We start from the raw sequence: 21,097 nt of genomic DNA, 5'->3' as shown, positions 1-21,097 counted from the left end.
GAAAACTGATTCGACGACCCCCGATGCTACCTGTCCCCTTGGGCATAAAGTCAGTACCCCTCCATGAAACTAGACATGTTTTGGGGGAGCAATAGTATCACTGTGCTGAGGAATGCCAGAATGTATTTTGCTGTCAACTAAGCTGATAACAATTTTGATAGTCATGCAGGGTTTCTTGCCTTCCACACCGAAGGAAGGTGGTTCAACCTCGTTCATTACGGAGTATAGCATTTGTTGTGCTGCTGCTATGTTGGGCAGGTGCCAGATGATGTAATTGCAGCTGCGTAGGGTGGATCAAAACTGTAACAGTTCAGCTCTCACTTGCTGTATGTTATGTGTGTGCAGTAAAAATATGTCAGGGGACAGTTCACTCGTTTCTCAGAATAACCCAGGAGAGAAATGATCAAAGTATTACTCGGCAAGGAATTTCAACACATGAGTTTGTTCTAAACTTGTGACCAAGGTACTTTGACCTTGATTTGAGCTCTGCATAGGCTGATCCTGTCTCAGCAGAAGTCCCGTTGGTGATGTGAGTGCTCCATATGGACAATAGGTGGGTGTGCTGGGAAATCCAGTGCTGAGCAGGCTGTTGCAATACATTGATCAACTAAAAAAATACGCACATTGTAAGTTTTGAACCTTCTCCAAGGGGTCTGTATCATACCAGAGAAAGCTGATGTTTTTGGATGTACACAAAACAATAGGTTTACTCATGATGGATTGCTGATTGTCAGTTTCATACTTCTGGAATTGACAAGAAAATATGATGCAGTCCAGGAAGAAGCAGCTACAGGGCAGCATCTACGTGACACCTTGCAACCTGATGATGTCCCAAAATGCTTTGCTGATCCCTGGGGTAGTGTTTTTACATTGCCCCATGTCTTTGAAAAGTCTCTGGTTAGGTTGACCTTTTCAGGTTTTTATCCCGAGCTGAGTGATGTGTTTGCTGCTTGTTGTTATATTGTACATTCAACAAACTTCCAATTAGAAAGTTGGGAGAAGTAGGGTGGGTATTGCACTCGGCAATTCAAGGTACAGTGCCTTCAGCTTTGTTTTGAAGCAGTGGTTGCCATTGAGAAAGTCGGACGAAACAAGCAACAAATTAAAGATAAAAGTTGTGTTAATAACTTAGCATTCCTCTGGGTTAAAATACTCTTGAACAAAGTTACAAGGTGCCTGTTTAAAAGCCTGTTTGGTTTGCCAGCACCTACCCTGTTAATAGCCTTATGCACTTGGCAGCACTCCATATCACTTGAAAAGAGACATTTGTTTCTGCAGTGAGAACAAGGCAAAGAAGTATTCAACCAAGTCCAAGTTTGACTGTTCCCAAAACCACTTTAGGGTTGCGTGAAGTATATCTGAACAGCAAAAATGCACTCAGGCAAAAATGCACATTGTGGAAAGATAAGATAAATAGACCAAATATTCTCCCTCTTGTACTGATGTTTGGGAGTACTGTTCATCCAAATAACATGGGTAAAAATAATCTGCTATGGTATAAAGAAGAAACTGGACATTGGCTTTAGGTAATGGTACTCATTTAATGAGAAGGTATAATGGATCAAATGGCCTCCGTCTGTGCCGTAACACTGCTGTAATTCTGTGAACTAAGCCCGCACAGATTTGTATTCTTTTTAATAACAAAAAGTATTATGAAACCATACTGAGGGGGACAAACCTTGCTTTGGACTGTTAGTGTCGCCTGTTTATTGCCCTCTGTTCAATTTATGTAAAAGGATTTAAAATAATTCATTGTTTGACAAGCATTTGGTGACCTTGCTGAAAAAGATAATCAGGTGCTGCTTTAACATGTTCACACTCCCTTGTTTGTTCTGTGAAGTTTTGGCTGTTCAAAATCACTGCTCCCTCTTGCTGCTCAGTCCCATCAGCTCCAATTCATCTGTGCTCAGCCTGGTTCCAGACATCAAGCCCTCCCCATTTCAGGGGGTTAGATAGTTTGGAGTTTGTCAACCAATATAGATTTTGTTTTGGGATTGCCCTGTAGGCAGGCTTTTTTCTTTCCTGATTTTCATTGCTATCCTGATGCTTGACATGAACTGTGCCCATATGGATTCTGAAAGAATCCAGGGTTTGAATCTGCTGTAACATTCCTTTCTGGAATCTTTAACAGTGCTGCCTCTGGCGAAGATTTGTATCATTGTACATGTGTGGCTAAAAACAACGTGTAGGGACTGAAACGGAAAGGCCCGTATATACACAGCTGACCGGGCACCGCGTAGGGACTGAAACGGAAAGGCCCTTATATACACAGCTGACCGGGCACCGTGTAGGGAGTGAAACGGAAAGGCCCGTATATACACAGCTGACCGGGCACCGTGTAGGGAGTGAAACGGAAAGGCCCGTGTATACACAGCTGACCGGGCACCGTGTAGGGAGTGAAACGGAAAGGCCCGTGTATACACAGCTGACCGGGCACCGTGTAGGGAGTGAAACGGAAAGGCCCGTATATACACAGCTGACCGGGCACCGCGTAGGGAGTGAAACGGAAAGGCCCGTATATACACAGCTGACCGGGCACCGTGTAGGGACTGAAACGGAAAGGCCCGTATATACACAGCTGACCGGGCACCGTGCAGGGAGTGAAACGGAAAGGCCCGTATATACACAGCTGACCGGGCACCGTGTAGGGACTGAAACGGAAAGGCCAGTATATACACAGCTGACCGGGCACCGTGTAGGGAGTGAAACGGAAAGGCCCGTATATACACAGCTGACCGGGCACCGTGTAGGGAGTGAAACGGAAAGGCCCGTATATACACAGCTGACCGGGCACCGTGTAGGGAGTGAAACGGAAAGGCCCGTATATACACAGCTGACCGGGCACCGTGTAGGGAGTGAAACGGAAAGGCCCGTATATACACAGCTGACCGGGCACCGTGTAGGGAGTGAAACGGAAAGGCCCGTGTATACACAGCTGACCGGGCACCGTGTAGGGAGTGAAACGGAAAGGCCCGTGTATACACAGCTGACCGGGCACCGTGTAGGGAGTGAAACGGAAAGGCCCGTGTATACACAGCTGACCGGGCACCGTGTAGGGAGTGAAACGGAAAGGCCCGTGTATACACAGCTGACCGGGCACAGTGTAGGGAGTGAAACGGAAAGGCCCGTGTATACACAGCTGACCGGGTACCGTGTAGGGACTGAAACGGAAAGGCCCGTATATACACAGCTGATCGGGCACCGTGTAGGGAGTGAAACGGAAAGGCCCGTATATACACAGCTGACCGGGCACCGTGTAGGGAGTGAAACGGAAAGGCCCGTATATACACAGCTGACCGGGCACCGTGTAGGGAGTGAAACGGAAAGGCCAGTGTGTACACAGCTGACCGGGCACCGTGTAGGGAGTGAAACGGAAAGGCCCGTATGTACACAGCTGACCGGGCACCGTGTAGGGAGTGAAACGGAAAGGCCAGTATATACACAGCTGACCGGGCACCGTGTAGGGAGTGAAACGGAAAGGCCCGTATATACACAGCTGACCGGGCACCGCGTAGGGAGTGAAACGGAAAGGCCCGTATATACACAGCTGACCGGGCACCGTGTAGGGACTGAAACGGAAAGGCCAGTGTGTACACAGCTGACCGGGCACCGTGTAGGGAGTGAAACGGAAAGGCCCGTATGTACACAGCTGACCGGGCACCGTGTAGGGAGTGAAACGGAAAGGCCCGTATATACACAGCTGACCGGGCACCGTGTAGGGAGTGAAACGGAAAGGCCCGTATATACACAGCTGACCGGGCACCGTGTAGGGGCTGAAACGGAAAGGCCCGTATATACACAGCTGACCGGGCACCGCGTAGGGAGTGAAACGAAAAGGCCAGTATATATACAGCTGACCGGGCACCGCGTAGGGAGTGAAACGGAAAGGCCCGTATATACACAGCTGACCGGGCACCGTGTAGGGACTGAAACGGAAAGGCCAGTGTGTACACAGCTGACCGGGCACCGCGTAGGGAGTGAAACGGAAAGGCCCGTGTGTACACAGCTGACCGGGCACCGTGTAGGGAGTGAAACGGAAAGGCCCGTATATACACAGCTGACCGGGCACCGTGTAGGGAGTGAAACGGAAAGGCCCGTATATACACAGCTGACCGGGCACCGTGTAGGGGCTGAAACGGAAAGGCCCGTATATACACAGCTGACCGGGCACCGCGTAGGGAGTGAAACGGAAAGGCCAGTATATATACAGCTGACCGGGCACCGTGTAGGGAGTGAAACGGAAAGGCCCGTATATACACAGCTGACCGGGCACCGCGTAGGGAGTGAAACGGAAAGGCCCGTATATACACAGCTGACCGGGCACCGTGTAGGGAGTGAAACGGAAAGGCCCGTATATACACAGCTGACCGGGCACCGTGTAGGGGCTGAAACGGAAAGGCCCGTATATACACAGCTGACCGGGCACCGCGTAGGGAGTGAAACGGAAAGGCCCGTATATACACAGCTGACAAGGCAACACGTGAGGAGAGAGAGTGTTAACTCTTGAAAGTTGACATTTCCCTCCAAACTGGAAACGGTTTGAGATTTTAAGCATGTGTCGTGGAATGGGTGCAAGGGAAAATAAGTGTGGCAGTACATGATGGAGTGAAATGTGGGAGTGATTAATTAACGAAGGTGCTGCAAGCTATCTGCAGTAAAAATAAATAACCCAGTAAAACATATGTGTACACTGCCAGCAAGAGAATAAAAACACTGTCATGCCCTTGCACAGTGCATTCCTACCAGTTATTTCATTGTACCAGACTCCTTACCTTACGTCCCCTCCCAAAAGGAGCAGTCAGCTCCATCTCTACAACCTACAATCTCTGCAGCCATCTCTGGCAGACCAGCTGATTGTGACTGCTCTGCTGTGAGCCTCGTCCTGAGGTGACATCAGCTACAGCTGCAGTAGGGCCTCCCACCCTTTGATCTTGTCGAGAATGGATGGAACAATAGTGTCTGTAGGTTTGCCATGTTCTGACAAAATGCTTCTAGTTTTGGCACTTGACCAGTGATGGAAGTCATCTCTTGCCTTGTGCATGCTTGGATAGGCTTCTGACCGAATTTTACCGCAGCCTGATGACGAGCTTATTAATGCAACATGAGGTCTTCGATTCTCCTGGAGACCTGGCATTCATTCTACACCCACAGTAACATTTGACAGAATGAAGCATGTAACTGTTCCAAATTGAATTCAAGAATATTTTTACTAAGTGTTTTCCAACTGTAAGCAGTGAAGTATCAGTGTGTGAGTTAGAGAGGGTTTCAGTTTGCAGTATTCCCTTTCCCATGTTGGGTCAGGGAAATAGAGATGTTTTGGGAGTATTACTTCAAACCTTCCCATCCCCAGCACAGTTTCTTCCTTATACTGTGTTAGCTGTTGGTATTGCTGGACCAGAACTAAGACATTTATTTACAGATTACTTAGTGTGGAAACAGGCCCTTCGGCCCAACAAGTCCACACTGACCCTCCAAAGAGCAACCCACACCGACAGGTTCCCTACACTGGACTGTGGGAGGAACCGGAGCACCCAGAGGAAACCCACGCAGACACTGGGAGAATGTGCAAACTCCATGCAGACAGTCGCCTGAGGCGGGAATTGAACCTGGGTCTCTGGCGCCATGAGGCAGCAGTGCTAACCACTGTGCCATGCCTTGCTGCACATTTAAATATTGCCCAGGTTTTCACAGTGCTTTTTCTTTCCCCAAAATTGCAAGTTGCTGCTCTGGTCTGGCTGAAAGGCTAAAACCTGTATGCAATTGCCATCCCAGCCAGACCTGGTTCCCATTATCAGCAGATGCTCACACGCACCAGTAGCGGTTGCTGGGTTGTGACCAGCAACAGGAAGATTGGGCAGACCTTGGACTTTTTTGTGCATCCATTTGCATTCCTTAATTGTGAACCTGCTAAATGTTGTTGAGTTCATCAGGTCATCTGCAGGCACTCTGATTAAGGCAGTTAATGAAAAACTGAACCATGAAGACCAGGGAAATTCCACTTTCAGTGACTTGAACTGTACTGTGTTAGCACAGATTTTACAGTTGTGCTTGATGTTCCTGGCTTGAGAAAACTTGGCCATAGTTTTCTTTTCCGGTCACTCTCGAGGAAATTAGATGAATTTGAGATTCATATTGGGTTTAATTTTGTTTCCTCCAAACCTTATTCCACTGCCCACCTATGGTCAAATAGGTTATTGGCTATTTCATTCATGAAGATGCTCACTGAACTATATCCCAGTCAAGATTAATATCTTCAGATGAGAGGATTAAAGTTTCAAGGTGATGGCAAATGGGGCTAGGTCAGATTGGGATGTCTGGTCGGTGGTTCCCAGTTGGACTGAAGGGCCTGTTTCCATACTGTATGACACAGTGGCTGGAGCAGGCAAAATACTGCAGATGCCAGAAATGCTCAGAATTCTCCCATTGACTGATTAGCTGCTGTCAACTAATTTATTGCAGACTGTTGAAAGGTGAAGGTGAAGGGGCTCTTGCATAGTAACAGTAATAGTGTACCTTTGGACCAGGCAGTCCAGATTCACATCCCACTTGCTCCTGTCCTGTCTTGGATTCTTGATTTACCAAGGGAAACTGTTTAACTCAGCCTTAAAAATATTCAGTAACTGTCCCCACTCCTCTTTGGGGAAGAGAATTCTGTAGAGTAACCACTCTCTTCACCTCTGTCTTAAATGGGCGATCCCTTGTTTTTGTTTGGATTGTTCTCGTTCCCTCATCTCTTATCCAGGGAAATATGCTTTTGATATCTTCCCTCACAAGTCCACTCGAGGCTGGAGAGCTTAGCCTAGGCTAGCGTTGCTAGAAATGTGTGAATTACTGTTGGGCTTTATCTGGAGTCTGTTGACAACAGCTTCAGGAAGGGTACAGAGGAATTCTATCTGGATGATGAATAACCTCAGTAACTAGGAGAGGTTGGAAAATTTAAGACCAGTACGCTTTGACCAGAAACAATCGAAGAGGTAACAGAGTTGAGATGTTTTAACCGAACTGGTAGAGAAAAGCTAATGCTAAAGCTAAAGTGGGTCAGTTACTAAAAGTCATTCATTTGAATTTGCTGGCGAGCGATATAAAGGGCAAGCCAATGGGATGTCTTCACTATGTTGGGTGCTGTGTTGGATTCCAGTAATAATTGGATAATTATTTTTAGGGTGAGGAACCGACCGGGTTCTACACCAGAATAGTGAAGTGGTTTTTCTCAGTCATTACAGGAACCGTGGGCCGAATGGCTGCCTCCTGTGCTGCATGCTTCTATGATGCTGACACTGCTGCAGTTCAGAAAGAGTGTGACTCCATCAAAATGCCATACATCTGATCAGATGTTAAACTGTCTACACCTTCAAGTGTTTATACAAAACTTCCTTGGCACGTTTTGAAGAACAGTATCGTGCTCAGAGTTTCAAATGTTTAACTCCTGTACCAGTGCCACTTAAAGAATATATATATCCAGTCATTTAACAGAGTACTGTGGGGTCCTGTTGTGCCTGTTTGGGCTTGTGCATTTTCCCACATTACAACTGCACTTACAAGTAATTGAGTGCTTCTGAAGGGCTTTGAAACATCCTGCAGATGTGAAAGTGTCTGTATCAATGCAGTTCCTTTCTGTTTGTATTAGATGTGCATTTTATTTCAATTGAAATTGCTAAAGCAAAATCTGTATTTAAAAAAAAAATCCTTAGACATATATTTATGTCCAGCATTACCCATGGAGCAAGAATGGGTGGAGAACAAAAAGAATAACCTCTCTCTCAGCATTGGAGTTTGGAAGTGAGGGAAGGCCAGGGTGTCAGTGTCTGAATTGGAGACTCTGCATCAAAACAAAAAAGTATGCTTTATTTAAGGAGAAATTAAACCTGTTTTAGTCACCATTTAGCTCTTGGAAACATTTCCACACAAATGCAGATGTAGGAGTGTTTCATTCAAAGCTTTCCTGTTCCTCCTCTGTTGTTTTTGTCCAGTTACACCAAGATTGTTTTCAGATTTCCTCCTTGTAGAGTTCTAATCATGACATGCTAATTTATACTCTGGAATAGATCAGCTGATGAAACAGCTATTCACTGTCAGCCACCTATATATTGGTGCAGCAAAGGGCGGTTCAGAAATAGTTTACTTCCACAAACCCACCAACACTCTCAGCTACCTGGAATAAACCTCCTCCCACCCTGCCTCCTGTAAAAACACTATCCCTTATTCCCAGTTCCTCTGCCTGTGCCACATCTGCTCTCAGGAGGACTAGTTCCACCACAGAATACACCTGATGGCCACCTCCTTTAAAGAATGCAATTTCCCCTCCCATGTGGTGGTTGATGCCCTCCAGTGCATCACATCCACTTCCCGTACCTCCTGCCTCCGACTGCAACAAGGACAGAACACCCCTGGCCTCACCTTACACTCCACCAACCTCCGTATACATCGCATCATTCTCCGCCATTTCCGCCACCTACAAACAGACCCCACTACCAGAGATATATTTCCCTCCCCACCCCAATCCACTTCCCGTAAAGACCATTACTCCGCAACTGCCTTGTCAGGTACATGCTCCCCCACCAACCCATCGTCCCCTCCCAGCATCTTCCCTTGACAATGCAGGAATCGCAAAGCCTGCACCCACAACTCCCCCCTCAACTCCATCCAAGGCCCCAAAGGAGCTTTTCACATCTATCAGAGTTTCACCTGCACTTTCACATGTCATTTACTGTATCCATTGCTCCCGATGTGGTTTCCTCTATATTGGGGAGACCGGACGCCTTCTCGCAGAGCGCTTCAGTGAACCTCTCCGGGACACCCGTACCAATCAACCCCACCGCCCCATGCCGAACACCTCCATTGCCCCTCCCACTCCGCCAATGACATGCAGGTCCTGGGCTGCCTCCATCGCCACTCCCGAACCACCCAACACTTGGAGGAAGAACGCCTCATCATCCGACTCTGGACCCACCAACCAACCGCATCAATGTGGATTTCATCAGTTTCCTCATTTCCTCTCCCTTTTACCTTATTCCAGTTCCAACCTTCCAACTCTGCATCACCCTCATGACCTGTCCTGCCTGTCCATATTCCTTCCCACCTATCCACTCCACCCTCCTCTCTAACCTATCACCTTTTACCCCATCTCCATCTCCCTATCTCACACTCAGCTACCTGCCCCACCCCCCCACCCCACCCCCATTTATTTCACCACCCCCTTGGCTGGCAGCCTCTTTGAAGGGCGTTTTCCTGAAATTTTCATTCTCCTGGTCCTCAGATGCTGCCTGCCCTGCTGTGCTTTTCCAGTACCACACTCTTGACTGATTTCCAGCACCTGCAGTCCACACTTTCGTCAGAAATGGTCAATACCGACTTAGCTTCCTGTGCCCACAAAACTGGCTTTCTTGTGCTTTCCCCTGAGTTGGACTCCAAGTGACAAATCCTGACTGGTCAAACAGCCAGTTAGAAACTCTGAAAGAGAGTTAGCTAAGGTGAAAATGGAGCTGCAGTTGAGAACTTGAAACTTAGATGGTGTCTTTCTTGGATCAGTGTGTGTGTACCACTATACAGTCTCTGTTAAAATGGGAGTCATAGTTCAGAAACATTGCATTTGTTGGGAGACTTCTATAGGAAGGATGTTGTAAAACTGGGGACGGTGCAGAAAAAATTTACAAGGGTGTTGCTGGAACTGGAAAGTTATAGGGAAAGGCTGAATAGGCTGGGGTATTTTTCTCCAGAACAGCAGAGGGGTGACCTTCTCTAGGTTTTTAAAAAAATCTTGAGGGGCATGAATTGGGTGAATAACCAAGGGGAGTCCAAAATTAAAGGGCGTAGGTTTAAGATGAGAGCGGGAAAGATTTCATAAGTGTCTGAGGGATAATTTCTTCCCACTGAGGCTAGTGCATATATGAAATGAACTTCCAGAGGAAGTGGTGGGGATGAAATTTGGAAGGAGAGTTTGTTACTGGAGAATAGTTCTGTCGAAGGGTCTCTGAGGGGTCAGGTGGGAAGGAGGGAGGGTCTCTGAGGGTGGGGTGGGACAGAAGGAGGGATGCTGAAGGGGGTTTCGCTCGAATAGAATTGTATGAAAATGTACCTGGGTTGTGTAAATTAAAGGAGAAAATGAGGATTGCAGATGCTGGAGATCAGAGCTGAAAATGTGTTGCTGGAAAAGCACAGCAGGTCAGGCAGCATCCAAGGAGCAGGAGAATCGACGGTTTCCTGAAGAAGGGTTGATGCCCGAAACGTCGATTCTCCTGCTCCTTGGATGCTGCCTGACCTGCTGCGCTTTTCCAGCAACACATTTTCAGCTGTATAAATTAAAGGGACACATAGATACTGTAAATTTATAATTGTATTTCTTGCGTATTCTGTGACCTAAGTAAACATAGTTTTCCATCATACTCCTAAGTATAATGACCCTTTCACTTCTACTTGTGTTTGAAGCAGAACGATGTGATAAATAAAGAGTAAAAACCGAATGTTGGGAATGGGATTGAGGGAGCTACACATCCTGAGCTTCTACCTTACACAACATGATGGAAATCTCTTGTCCCAACTGTCTATGTGCGGTCCACCCTTCAATATTCATCGCTTTGTTGAGCTGCTTGTTTGTAAGCCAGGCATTTCTTGGCAAATGTTCTGCACATTTATTAAGTCTAAACCAAACGAGTTCACATTTGTGCTGTTGCTTTGAAAGGAGGAAATAATGAGGTGATGTACTTCGAAAAAGTCTGTGCACATGAAGTTTGGCTGGAGTTCTGTTGGATCTGTTTGGAAGACATTCGTTTACAGCTTCTCACTTGGAAAACAAAAGATAAATCAAACCAAAAGAGCAATTCCAAACCAAAAAAAACTTATACTCATTAAACAGTTCCAGGTTGTGCTTTGTAGGCAGGTCTTTGTCAAGTATGGGTCTAACAACATTAAAAACGAGCAGATAGTGACACAGTAGCCTTGAAGAAAAGGATTGTGTTTTTTAAAGTACTTCATCATGTGCACTGACATCCCAAAATGCTCTGCATCCAGTGGATTATATTCAAGTGTGGTTGTTGTAGTTATGTTGGAAATGCCAGTGAGTTGAATGCACAACAACATTTTAGAAACAGATGAAATAACTGGTGACTTTGGGATGTTTGCCAGGCCACTGGGGAGCTCACTGATCATCTTAAAATGGTAGCATGGAATCACTCACTTTCATCTAAGCAGACTCCGTTTAATGAACTCATCTGCTCAAAGACACTTCCAGCAATAATCCAATCCTTCAACTCTACACTGGAGTGTCAATCTGGATTAGGCAAGAATGATGTTAACAAGGTAGAGGCACACTATATGCCCACAGCAGCTGCAGAACTCTGCACTAATGTAAATGTTCATAAATAAGCAGCTTTGTGTTTAGGTACTTTGAACCTGTGGTTGGTGGATGTCACTGAGCAGAAAGAGTTGGAGATGCACCAGTGATTCTGTTTACAGTGTATTACAAAACAATGGCTAGCAGTTTCTTGAGGGCAGAGGGTGTAAGGCAGAAAATCATTGGAGCTTCCCCCTTAAACCATGAAACTCTTTGTGGTTGGTTACAGAACAGGTAGTGTTGTTGGGGGAGCATTGTTACCTGCAAAGCATGTCAAGGACATGTCAAGCTTGACAGAACTCATGTGGTGATTTCTCTCCTTGAGGAGTAACTGAAGTGAGTTGTGTGCTCGATGAAGCACCATGTTTGAGCTGATGATTGGGAAGCCAATAATCCTGTCCAGTTCATCCAGCCAAACTCCATTTGTCATCGCCAACTATGTTATTGGACTTGGGTTCAGCTCTGACTTTGAGGGTTGTATGCAAGGGAGATTATGTCAAAGTATAAACTGGATGAAGGCATCTTAATGTCAACACTGAGTGAATTTTCCATGGGGCCACTTGCAACCAACCAAGTTAAATGTCTTAACAATGAAGTGATCTGCAGAGTGGTTGCAAGATCCCTGGTGATCAATGGACAGCATATACAAAGTTGCTGGAATTTAGTTATTAGCTGTTTGAACCTTAGAGAGCAATAGCATGCGTACAAGAACAATCCAGCAAATACTGCTGCGATGATGACCAGTTCCTCTGTTTTGTATACAGCTCCACAGCACTGTTGTCCAGGGCCCTAAAAATGGCATTTGCATATTTTCAACAGGTTGTGAACAGTCTTCTGATCTTCTAGATTAAGCAGATGAACATCTCATCCAAAAGATGATGTGCCTGAAAATGTAGCATTCTGTCAGCACTAGACAAACCAGTGACTTTAAACTCAATACTGAGTTTGGTCCTTATAGAGGCAAGAATGTGACTAAGAGGTAGTACTTTGGGTTGGAGAGTCTGATTTCTTGCATTCCCAAATTTGCAATTTAAAACTTAGCATGTTGCAATCCTAAATCATTGCCAGTATGTAGGAGCCATTGGATGGGTTCAAGGAAGGCTTGTGTTATAAATTCATAAGGAATTTCCTCTGTCTAGGGTGGAACTTCCAGTTAGCTGGTGATATCTGTTTTAATCTATTTTCCTGCTTAGCGCTCATTGAGTACGTGATTGTTCTTAGCAAGATTATCTCCTCCAAGCCTTCCAGGGCAAAGCTAGAAAATCCTGGGCTGCAGAGACATCACCAAAACACAGTAAGGAATCTTTAAGGGACAGAAGCATTGTGAAGGTGATAGACAGACTTGTCACCTGGGCTGACAGCTGACATGTACATGGGGTAAACTAGACAGTGTGTGCAACACCTTGGACATTGCTTTCCTATTCTGGAAAGGGGGAACAGTAATATCCTGGTGTGTAGAATGGAACCTGATCCCTTCCATTACTTGCCTGAATATGGACAGGAAAGCAGCATTTTGCATACTTGGAGGGGGAGGGGGAAGTACAGGAAACAAAAGTGGAGGTGTTAGAGCAGCAATAAAACTTTGCCTCATTTTCCTATTATTTGTTATTCCACTACCTTCACAATGTTTCAGACCTGCTGCATTTCCCCAGCCGTGTTGTTTTTACTTGGGAAGTTGGTGGGGGCAGGTTGTGGGGGGATGCTGGGAAGATGGAGACAGCTGCAGTGTGACTTTAGTCCATTTCTCTGTTTTGAGCTTTTAACCTGTGTCACTGATTTATATGGAACAATTGTCTGTGCTTCACTAAAGCAAACTAGTGAGAAACTGGTGTGGAATATCAACATTGCTGTAAGGCATGTGGGGCAAATGACCGGTTTCTGAGCTGCCTGTTCTCGTGTGAACATACATGTGTATTTATACATGTGGTACCAGCCAGCATGGGTGAATAGACTTTTTGATGACTGTTTTGTTCTTTCCTGTGTCTGTCCTAAATGTCCATGTCTTTGTTTTGCAGGCAAGTATTTGAGGCAGAAACGGATAGATTTTCAATTACCATATGACATCCTGTGGCAGTGGAAACATAATCAGGTATGTAAACTGTAATTGGTGACTCATGAAAATATGATAAGGCAGAACTAACAACTTGCTTTTCTATAGCACCTTGAAGGTAGTGAAACATCCCACGGTACTCAAAATAATCAAAAAAATAGTTGGCTCAGAGGCACATAACAAAATATTAGGGACAGGTGACCAAAATCTTGGTTAAAGAGGTCATCTCAAAGAAGTGAGAGAGAGAGAGAGGTGCTTAGAGGGAGAATTCCAGTGCTTAGGGCTGAGGGAGCTGATGGCACAGCCACTGGTGGTGGAGTGAGGGAAGTTGAGCCCAAAGTTAAGAGTGCAGATCACAAAAGGTTTTTGTCTCCCCAGAGTATAAAAGGATGAGGAGAAGGTGAGGACTGCAGATGCTGGAGATTAGAGTCGAGAGTGTGATGCTGGAAAACCACAGCAGGCCAGGCAGCATCCAAGGACCAATGGAATTGACATTTTGGGCAAAAGTCCTTCATCAGGAATGAGGCTTGTGAGCCAAGGGGATTGAGAGATAAATGGGGGGTGGGGGGAGGTAGCTGAGAGTGCGATAGGTGGATGAAGGTCAGGGTCATGGTGATAGTTTGGAGAGAGTGGTGGAGTGGATTGGTGGGAAGGAAGATGGATAGGTCATGAGGGTGGTGCCAAGTTGGAAGGTTGGATCTGGGATAAGGTGAGGGGAGGAGAAATAAAGAAACTGATCCCATGTGGTTGGAGGGTCCCGAGACACAAGATGTGTTCTTTCTCCAGTCATCGGGTGGTTAGGGTTTGATGATGGATGACGTGTGGAAGTGCAGGTAAAACTTTGATGAATGTCAAAAGCTTTTTTGTGAAAATGGTGAAGGATGATGCGATGTATATGGAGGTTGGTGGTGTGGAAGGTTGACGACCGGCAGTGGTGGTGGGGGGGGTTGGGGTTCTGTCCTTGTTGTGGTTGCTTTCCACATCCATCAGAGTTTTACCTGCTCTTCCACGTGTCATTTACTGTATCCGTTACTCCCAATGCGGTCTCTTCTACATTGGGGAGACAGGACGCCTATTTGCAGAACATTTCATAGAACATCTCGGGGACGCCTGCACCAACCAACCCCACCACCCTGTAGCTGAACGCTTCAACTCCACCTCCCACTCTGTCAAGGACATGCAGGTCCTGGGCTGCCTCCATAGTCAAGCCCAAACCACCTGGAGGAAAAATGCCTCATATTCTGCCTTGGGATCCTCCAACCACGTGGATTTCAATGCGGATTTCACCAGTTCCCTCATTTTGACCTCCCCCACCTTACCCCAGATCCCACCTTCCAACTTGGCACAACCATTATGAACTGTCCTACCTGTCCATCTTCCTTCCCACCTGTCTGCTCCACCCTCCTCTCTGAGCTAGCACCATAACCCCCACCTCCATCCACCAATCGCATTCTTAGCTACCAGTCCCACCCCCTTCCCATTTATCTCTCCAGCCCTCTGGCTCACAAGCCTCATTCCTGATGAAGGGCCTTTGCCGGAAACATCGATTCTCTTGCTCCTTGGATGCTGCCTGACCTGCTGTGCTTTTCCAGCACCCCACTCTCGATTATAAAAGGATGAGATCAAGCAGCTTGAAAAGAAGGGTAATAATGTTGAAGTTGAAGTGTATTCTAAATATTGAAGTGGCAGTGGTTGGTGATCTTCAGCTGTAGTGAACCCCATTTGATTTTTGCAGCTTTCTTTTCCAGCCAAGAGCTTTCAGTAATCTGCATTCCGATCGTACTCCACTTTCGCCCAGCCTCACTGAGTGGATGTGTTCTGCTCAACTGCCTTCAAAGGGTGGACTGTTCAATTTCATGTCAATGTAGCCAGTCACCCCTCTCAGACTCGGTCACAAGAAGTTATCAGGGGTAACAAACTACACAGTCATCACATACTGTCATCCCTCTTCATACCAGCCCGGATCCCAACCTCAACCAAACATCACTTCCAACCGTAGCTGCTTTGTGCACATCGTTTCTTTTGGATTGTGGAAATATAGTCAAGTAGAAGCGAATTATATTCACAGACACAAAGAAGTTTCTGGTGTTTCAGTCACCATTAGCAAGGCCTTGACATTTGAAGAATTGATTCATGTGAGTAGCAGTAATACTGCAGTGCATACTGCAATTGACAGCATCGATTCCATAATTAATTAACGTTTATATTGCTGAGAAAACCAGAGCAGACTAGAACTGTACCCTGGTATATGTAGTGGCAGATCTGTCCCAACCAGTACTGTACCCCAGTGTTATACAGGGACAGACCTGTCCCCACCCAGTACTGTACCCCAGTGTTATACACTGACAGACCTGTCCCCACCTGTACTGTACCCCAGTGTTATACAGGGACAGACCTGTCCCCACCCCATACTGTACCCCAGTGTTATACAGGGACAGACCTGTCCCCACCCAGTACTGTACCCCAGTGTTATACAGGGACAGACCTGTCCCCACCAGTACTGTACCCCAGTGTTATACAGTGACAGACCTGTCCCCACCTGTACTGTACCCCAGTGTTATACAGGGACAGACCTGTCCCCACCAGTACTGTACCCCAGTGTTATACAGTGACAGACCTGTCCCCACCAGTACTGTACCCCAGTGTTATACAGGGACAGACCTGTCCCCACCAGTACTGTACCCCAGTGTTATACAGGGACAGACCTGTCCCAACCAGTACTGTACCCCATTGTTATACAGTGACAGACCTGTCCCCACCTGTACTGTACCCCAGTGTTATACAGGGACAGACCTGTCCCCACCAGTACTGTACCCCAGTGTTATACAGTGACAGGCCTGTCCCCACCCAGTACTGTACCCCAGTATTATACAGTGACAGACGTGTCCCCACCAGTACTGTACCCCAGTGTTATACAGTGACAGACCTGTCCCCACCAGTACTGTACCCCAGTGTTATACAGGGACAGACCTGTCCCAACCAGTACTGTACCCCAGTGTTATACAGTGACAGGCCTGTCCCCACCAGTACTGTACCCCAGTGTTATACAGGGACAGACCTGTCCCCACCCAGTACTGTACCCCAGTGTTATACAGGGACAGACCTGTCCCCACCAGTACTGTACCCCAGTGTTATACAGGGACAGACCTGTCCCCACCAGTACTGTACCCTGGTATATGTCGTGGCAGATCTGTCCCAACCAGTACTGTACCCCAGTGTGATACAGGGACAGACCTTTCCCCACCAGTACTGTACCCCGGTATATGTAGTGGCAGGCCTGTCCCCACCAGTACTGTACCCCAGTGTGATACAGGGACAGACCTGTCCCCACCAGTACTGTACCCCAGTGTGATACAGGGACAGACCTGTCCCCACCAGTACTGTACCCCAGTGTGATACAGGGACAGACCTGTCCCCACCAGTACTGTACCCCAGTGTGATACAGGGACAGACCTGTCCCCACCAGTACTGTACCCCAGTGTGATACAGGGACAGACCTGTCCCCACCAGTACTGTACCCCGGTATATGTAGTGGCAGATCTGTCCCAACCAGTACTGTACCCCAGTGTTATACAGGGACAGACCTGTCCCCACCAGTACTGTACCCTGGTATATGTCGTGGCAGATCTGTCCCAACCAGTACTGTACCCCAGTGTGATACAGGGACAGACCTTTCCCCACCAGTACTGTACCCCGGTATATGTAGTGGCAGGCCTGTCCCCACCAGTACTGTACCCCAGTGTGATACAGGGACAGACCTGTCCCCACCAGTACTGTACCCCAGTGTGATACAGGGACAGACCTGTCCCCACCAGTACTGTACCCCAGTGTGATACAGGGACAGACCTGTCCCCACCAGTACTGTACCCCAGTGTGATACAGGGACAGACCTGTCCCCACCAGTACTGTACCCCGGTATATGTAGTGGCAGATCTGCCCCAACCAGTACTGTACCCCAGTGTGATACAGGGACAGACCTTTCCCCACCAGTACTGTACCCTGGTATATGAAGTGGCAGATCTGTCCCCACCAGTACTGTACCCCAGTGTTCTACACTACTTGATGCTTTTATACTTGTGTTGGAGGATGACTGACCTAACCCAGTGTTACAAATCTCATTGATTTCTCCAGGCTCAATCCAAGTTTCAAAGGACAGAATCTTAATGCTCTTGTCAGTTTATTTCTGTTTCAGTTTGTACAGGATAAGAATTTGACCTACCCAATTATACTTCCTAAAATTGAAGTTTGATGCTGTCATGGGTGCTGAAGGAACCATGCGATACACTGGTTGAGATCAGAATAAAGACTTGGATTTTTTTTAAATCCTGCAGCTGCTAAGATATCAATAACCCTTGCATCACATGCTGCTCCATTCACCGAAGGAAAGTAATTTATATCGTGTTTGGCTTTCTGCTGTAGCTGATTTTTAAGAGAGCAACTGGGTCAGTACAAGGTTATTTTTCACTTGAACAGTTCATTCATTTTGAAAGTGGTTTTATTTGCCTGTGACAAATGTTGAACAAAAAATGAAAAATAATCTGATTGAAGGAACATGGACCAAAATTCCATTTAAAAGCTTTGTCCCAGTAGATTGAAAGTGGAGGCGAGAGGGGTTCTGGCAGGAAGGTCGGTGTTTATCCTAATCATAGCCCACAAGAAACTTGGCTCCAGCCATTCATGATACAAAGTCCTTAGGAAATAGGCACAGATTATTTTGAAATTTAATTAATTCACTCCTAACTTAATTAGGTGGTACTTCTCGAAGTCTGACAAGGAACGTGTCCAAAATCACAGATGATTCAACCTTTCAGTAGCAACCGGGTAAACATTGGGCTTGATAAGGTCATGAAGAGTAGTTCAGTTCTCTGGTTGGGCACTCCCACTGGGAGCAGGTCCATAAGGTGACCCACTTCAGTAGCTGAAGTGACTGGTCTGATGGTCTTGCAATTCTGCTCTGAGTGAAATCGGGATCAGCAATGCCTAGGGTGGAATCTGATGTCCAGGGCACTACCTGGATAGAAGAGAACAGAGGGTGGTCACCTACATCAACAGGAACCTATGCGTACCCATCCAGAACAATGAGCAAGTTGCTCATATCACATCTAATCAATTTCTGAGGGCACTCAAACCCTTCAGTTGATTAATTACTAAAATGGCGTCAGTGTTGTTGGGAAGTCAAAAATGGCAAGTACTTGTGCATACTGCAAGATACCGTTGGTGGCAACTGACAAGGATGTTCAGTTGATGTGTTTTGTGACTTGTGTAGTAGGGTGGGGTACAGGCAGCTGGGATATCACCCTGAGCTGGCAGGCAGGACCTCATTTCAGACAGTGAACAAGTCCATCATTACCACATTGGGGCTGTGAACCTGGATAATGTGTTCAAATCTCTGAAGTCTAGCTTCAAACCCCACCTCATATGATGAGAAATGTGTGAAGCCAAATGAGCTAACTGTGGATAAAGTTACCACACCACCTCTACTTAATGGTTTTCAAGCAGTAAGGGTGTGGAACGCACTGTCTGCAACAGTAGTAGACTCACCAACTTTAAAGGTATTTAAATGGTCATTGGATTGGCATATGAATGAGGATGGAATAGTGTAGGTTAGATGGGCATTCCACAGGTCGACGCAACATCGAGGGCTGAAGGGCCTGTACTGCACTGCACTGTAATGTTCTAAGTTAGTTTTACCCTCTTGTGTTAGTGTCGTGATAACTGCGCTGAATATCTTGCAAGTGTTGAAACATTTAAACAGTTGTTAGGTACAGATGAAAGCACCTCTAAGAGATCTCCATTAAATACTCCTATGGCAGTTGCAGCTTATTCTACACACGCCCCATCAAACCCTCCTGGGACAGAGACAGCACAAGGTTAGATAAAGAGTAAAGTTTTGTCTACACTGTCCGCACCACCACTCCCAGGACATTGATTCACTGATTTTTGAGTGATTCAGTAAGGTGTATTTTGTTTTGATACCAGGATCAACATCCCATAATCAATCTTGTGCAATAAGAGTTCCACAATTCTATCCCTTTTGCTGTCGATATCAGCTGACCTATACGTAATTTGACGCAAGTCAGTTTTTAAAAAATTATTATGCTGGTTTGGTTCCAAATTAACACACACGACACAAAACTTTGTTGACTGGCTGAGGGGGAGAAAGCTTTCATCCCACAGGTCTGCACTGCATTCACAGGCAACATTTTTACATTCTGAAGCAGAATAGAACAGTCTGTAACTGGAAGGTCAGTCCTATTTGATGAGTTGCCTGGCAGACTTGGCTCTGAGTAGGTGTTGTTAACAACTGCACAGAACAGCAACTTGTCTGCTATCCCTGGAGTAACTATCCCAACACTGAAACACTGCCACCAAGTCCAGTACTGGCTGCAATTGAGCCCTCTTGGACCCAAAATGGTTTCTATCCTACCAACAAGTTTACTTTAGGAAGCATTGAAGAATTTAACGACCTCAGTAGACTGCACAGATAATTTCAGGGGAGCATTTATTAAGTAACTTGTGATAATACAGGAGTGTAAGGAGTTGGGTTATGTGGTCTCTGCTGTAACTCCACCCATCATAACTTCTGTTAAATATCTTCAGCCCCACTGAATGGTTTGCACATCTTTATTAATCAGGTGCAGGAGTAGACCATTCAGCTCTTTGAGCTTGTCCTGCAGTACAGTAAGTTAATGGCTGCTCTGATTGTAATGTCAAATCCACATTCCCACCACCTACTGATTGGATTTCAACCCCTTAACAAGAATCGATCTACCTCTACATTAAAAATATCCAGGGACTCTACTTCCACCACTTTCAGGACCAGAAATCCAAAGATTCACAACCGACAGGAAACATTTTGCCTCTTCTCAGTTATAAGTGGATCACCTCTCTGATTTTTAAACAGTGATTCTAGTTCTCTCGATTCCTCCATGAGAGGAAACACCCTCTCCATGTCAGGCCTATCAAATCCCCACAGGATTTTGTATATTGCAAGACTGGTCTGTACAACGTTTCCTCTTAATACAACCTGCCCATTCCAGGTATTAGGCTAGTTTGGTAAATCTTTGAGCTGCCTTCAACGCATTAATGCATTAAAGATTTTTATTGCACACATTATATATGGCTGAATAAGTTCTACCTGTCGTCTCTTTCAGCCCTAAAACACTGTTCTAATGGTCCGTCTTAGGCTCAGATTTTCACGTCACCATTGTACAGTCGCCTCTCGCGCTCTCTCTCATATCCCTTAAAGACATACTGAGAAACCTCACGATGCTCTTTAATGAAGCTTTTATTCTTGTACTTTGGTTTGGTGTTATATTTTATCTGGTAATCATTCTTGTGAAGAGTATTAGGATGTCGTATCCATTTAAATATGTTTAGAAAGGAAGTCGTTGTTGCTGTTGGGGTCTGAATCTTAGAGAAACCAGGACTGAATCTTGTTGCTGCAAGACAGTCCCTATTGTGCAGTAATATGGCTGCCACATTTAGTCACCGTAGTCCCATGCTAGTTACTGCAAATATTAACCACATATGCTGCTAGTTGCTATCCAGTTACCCTAACTGCAGGGGCTATGGAGCTGCTGAGTGACTACACAAATGACTTGCATCATTTGGGCTGCTGGAACATAACTGTCCATGTCCTTGAAGACTCCTACACAGCACTGGAGGAATTTAGTCATAGAGTTGTACAGCATGAAAGAGGATCCTTCAGTCCAACT

General features: G+C 46.1%; 1 protein-coding gene across 7 annotated transcripts in view; it reads left to right on the top strand.

The window, feature by feature from the left end:
- The window catches only part of ash1l (ash1 (absent, small, or homeotic)-like (Drosophila)), a 243,118-nt gene that overhangs the window by 149,173 nt on the left and 72,848 nt on the right, over nt 1–21,097 (top strand). For all 7 annotated transcript variants that reach the window (XM_072548810.1, XM_072548804.1, XM_072548807.1 and 4 more), the window contains one exon: nt 13,345–13,418. In XM_072548810.1, coding sequence (XP_072404911.1) covers nt 13,345–13,418 — 74 coding nt within the window. The remainder of the gene's footprint in view (nt 1–13,344; nt 13,419–21,097) is intronic.

This window comes from Chiloscyllium punctatum, chromosome 28 (assembly GCF_047496795.1).
Source record: "Chiloscyllium punctatum isolate Juve2018m chromosome 28, sChiPun1.3, whole genome shotgun sequence".
Classification (NCBI taxonomy): Eukaryota; Metazoa; Chordata; class Chondrichthyes; order Orectolobiformes; family Hemiscylliidae; genus Chiloscyllium; species Chiloscyllium punctatum.
This window is presented reverse-complemented; position numbering and strand designations above follow the sequence as displayed.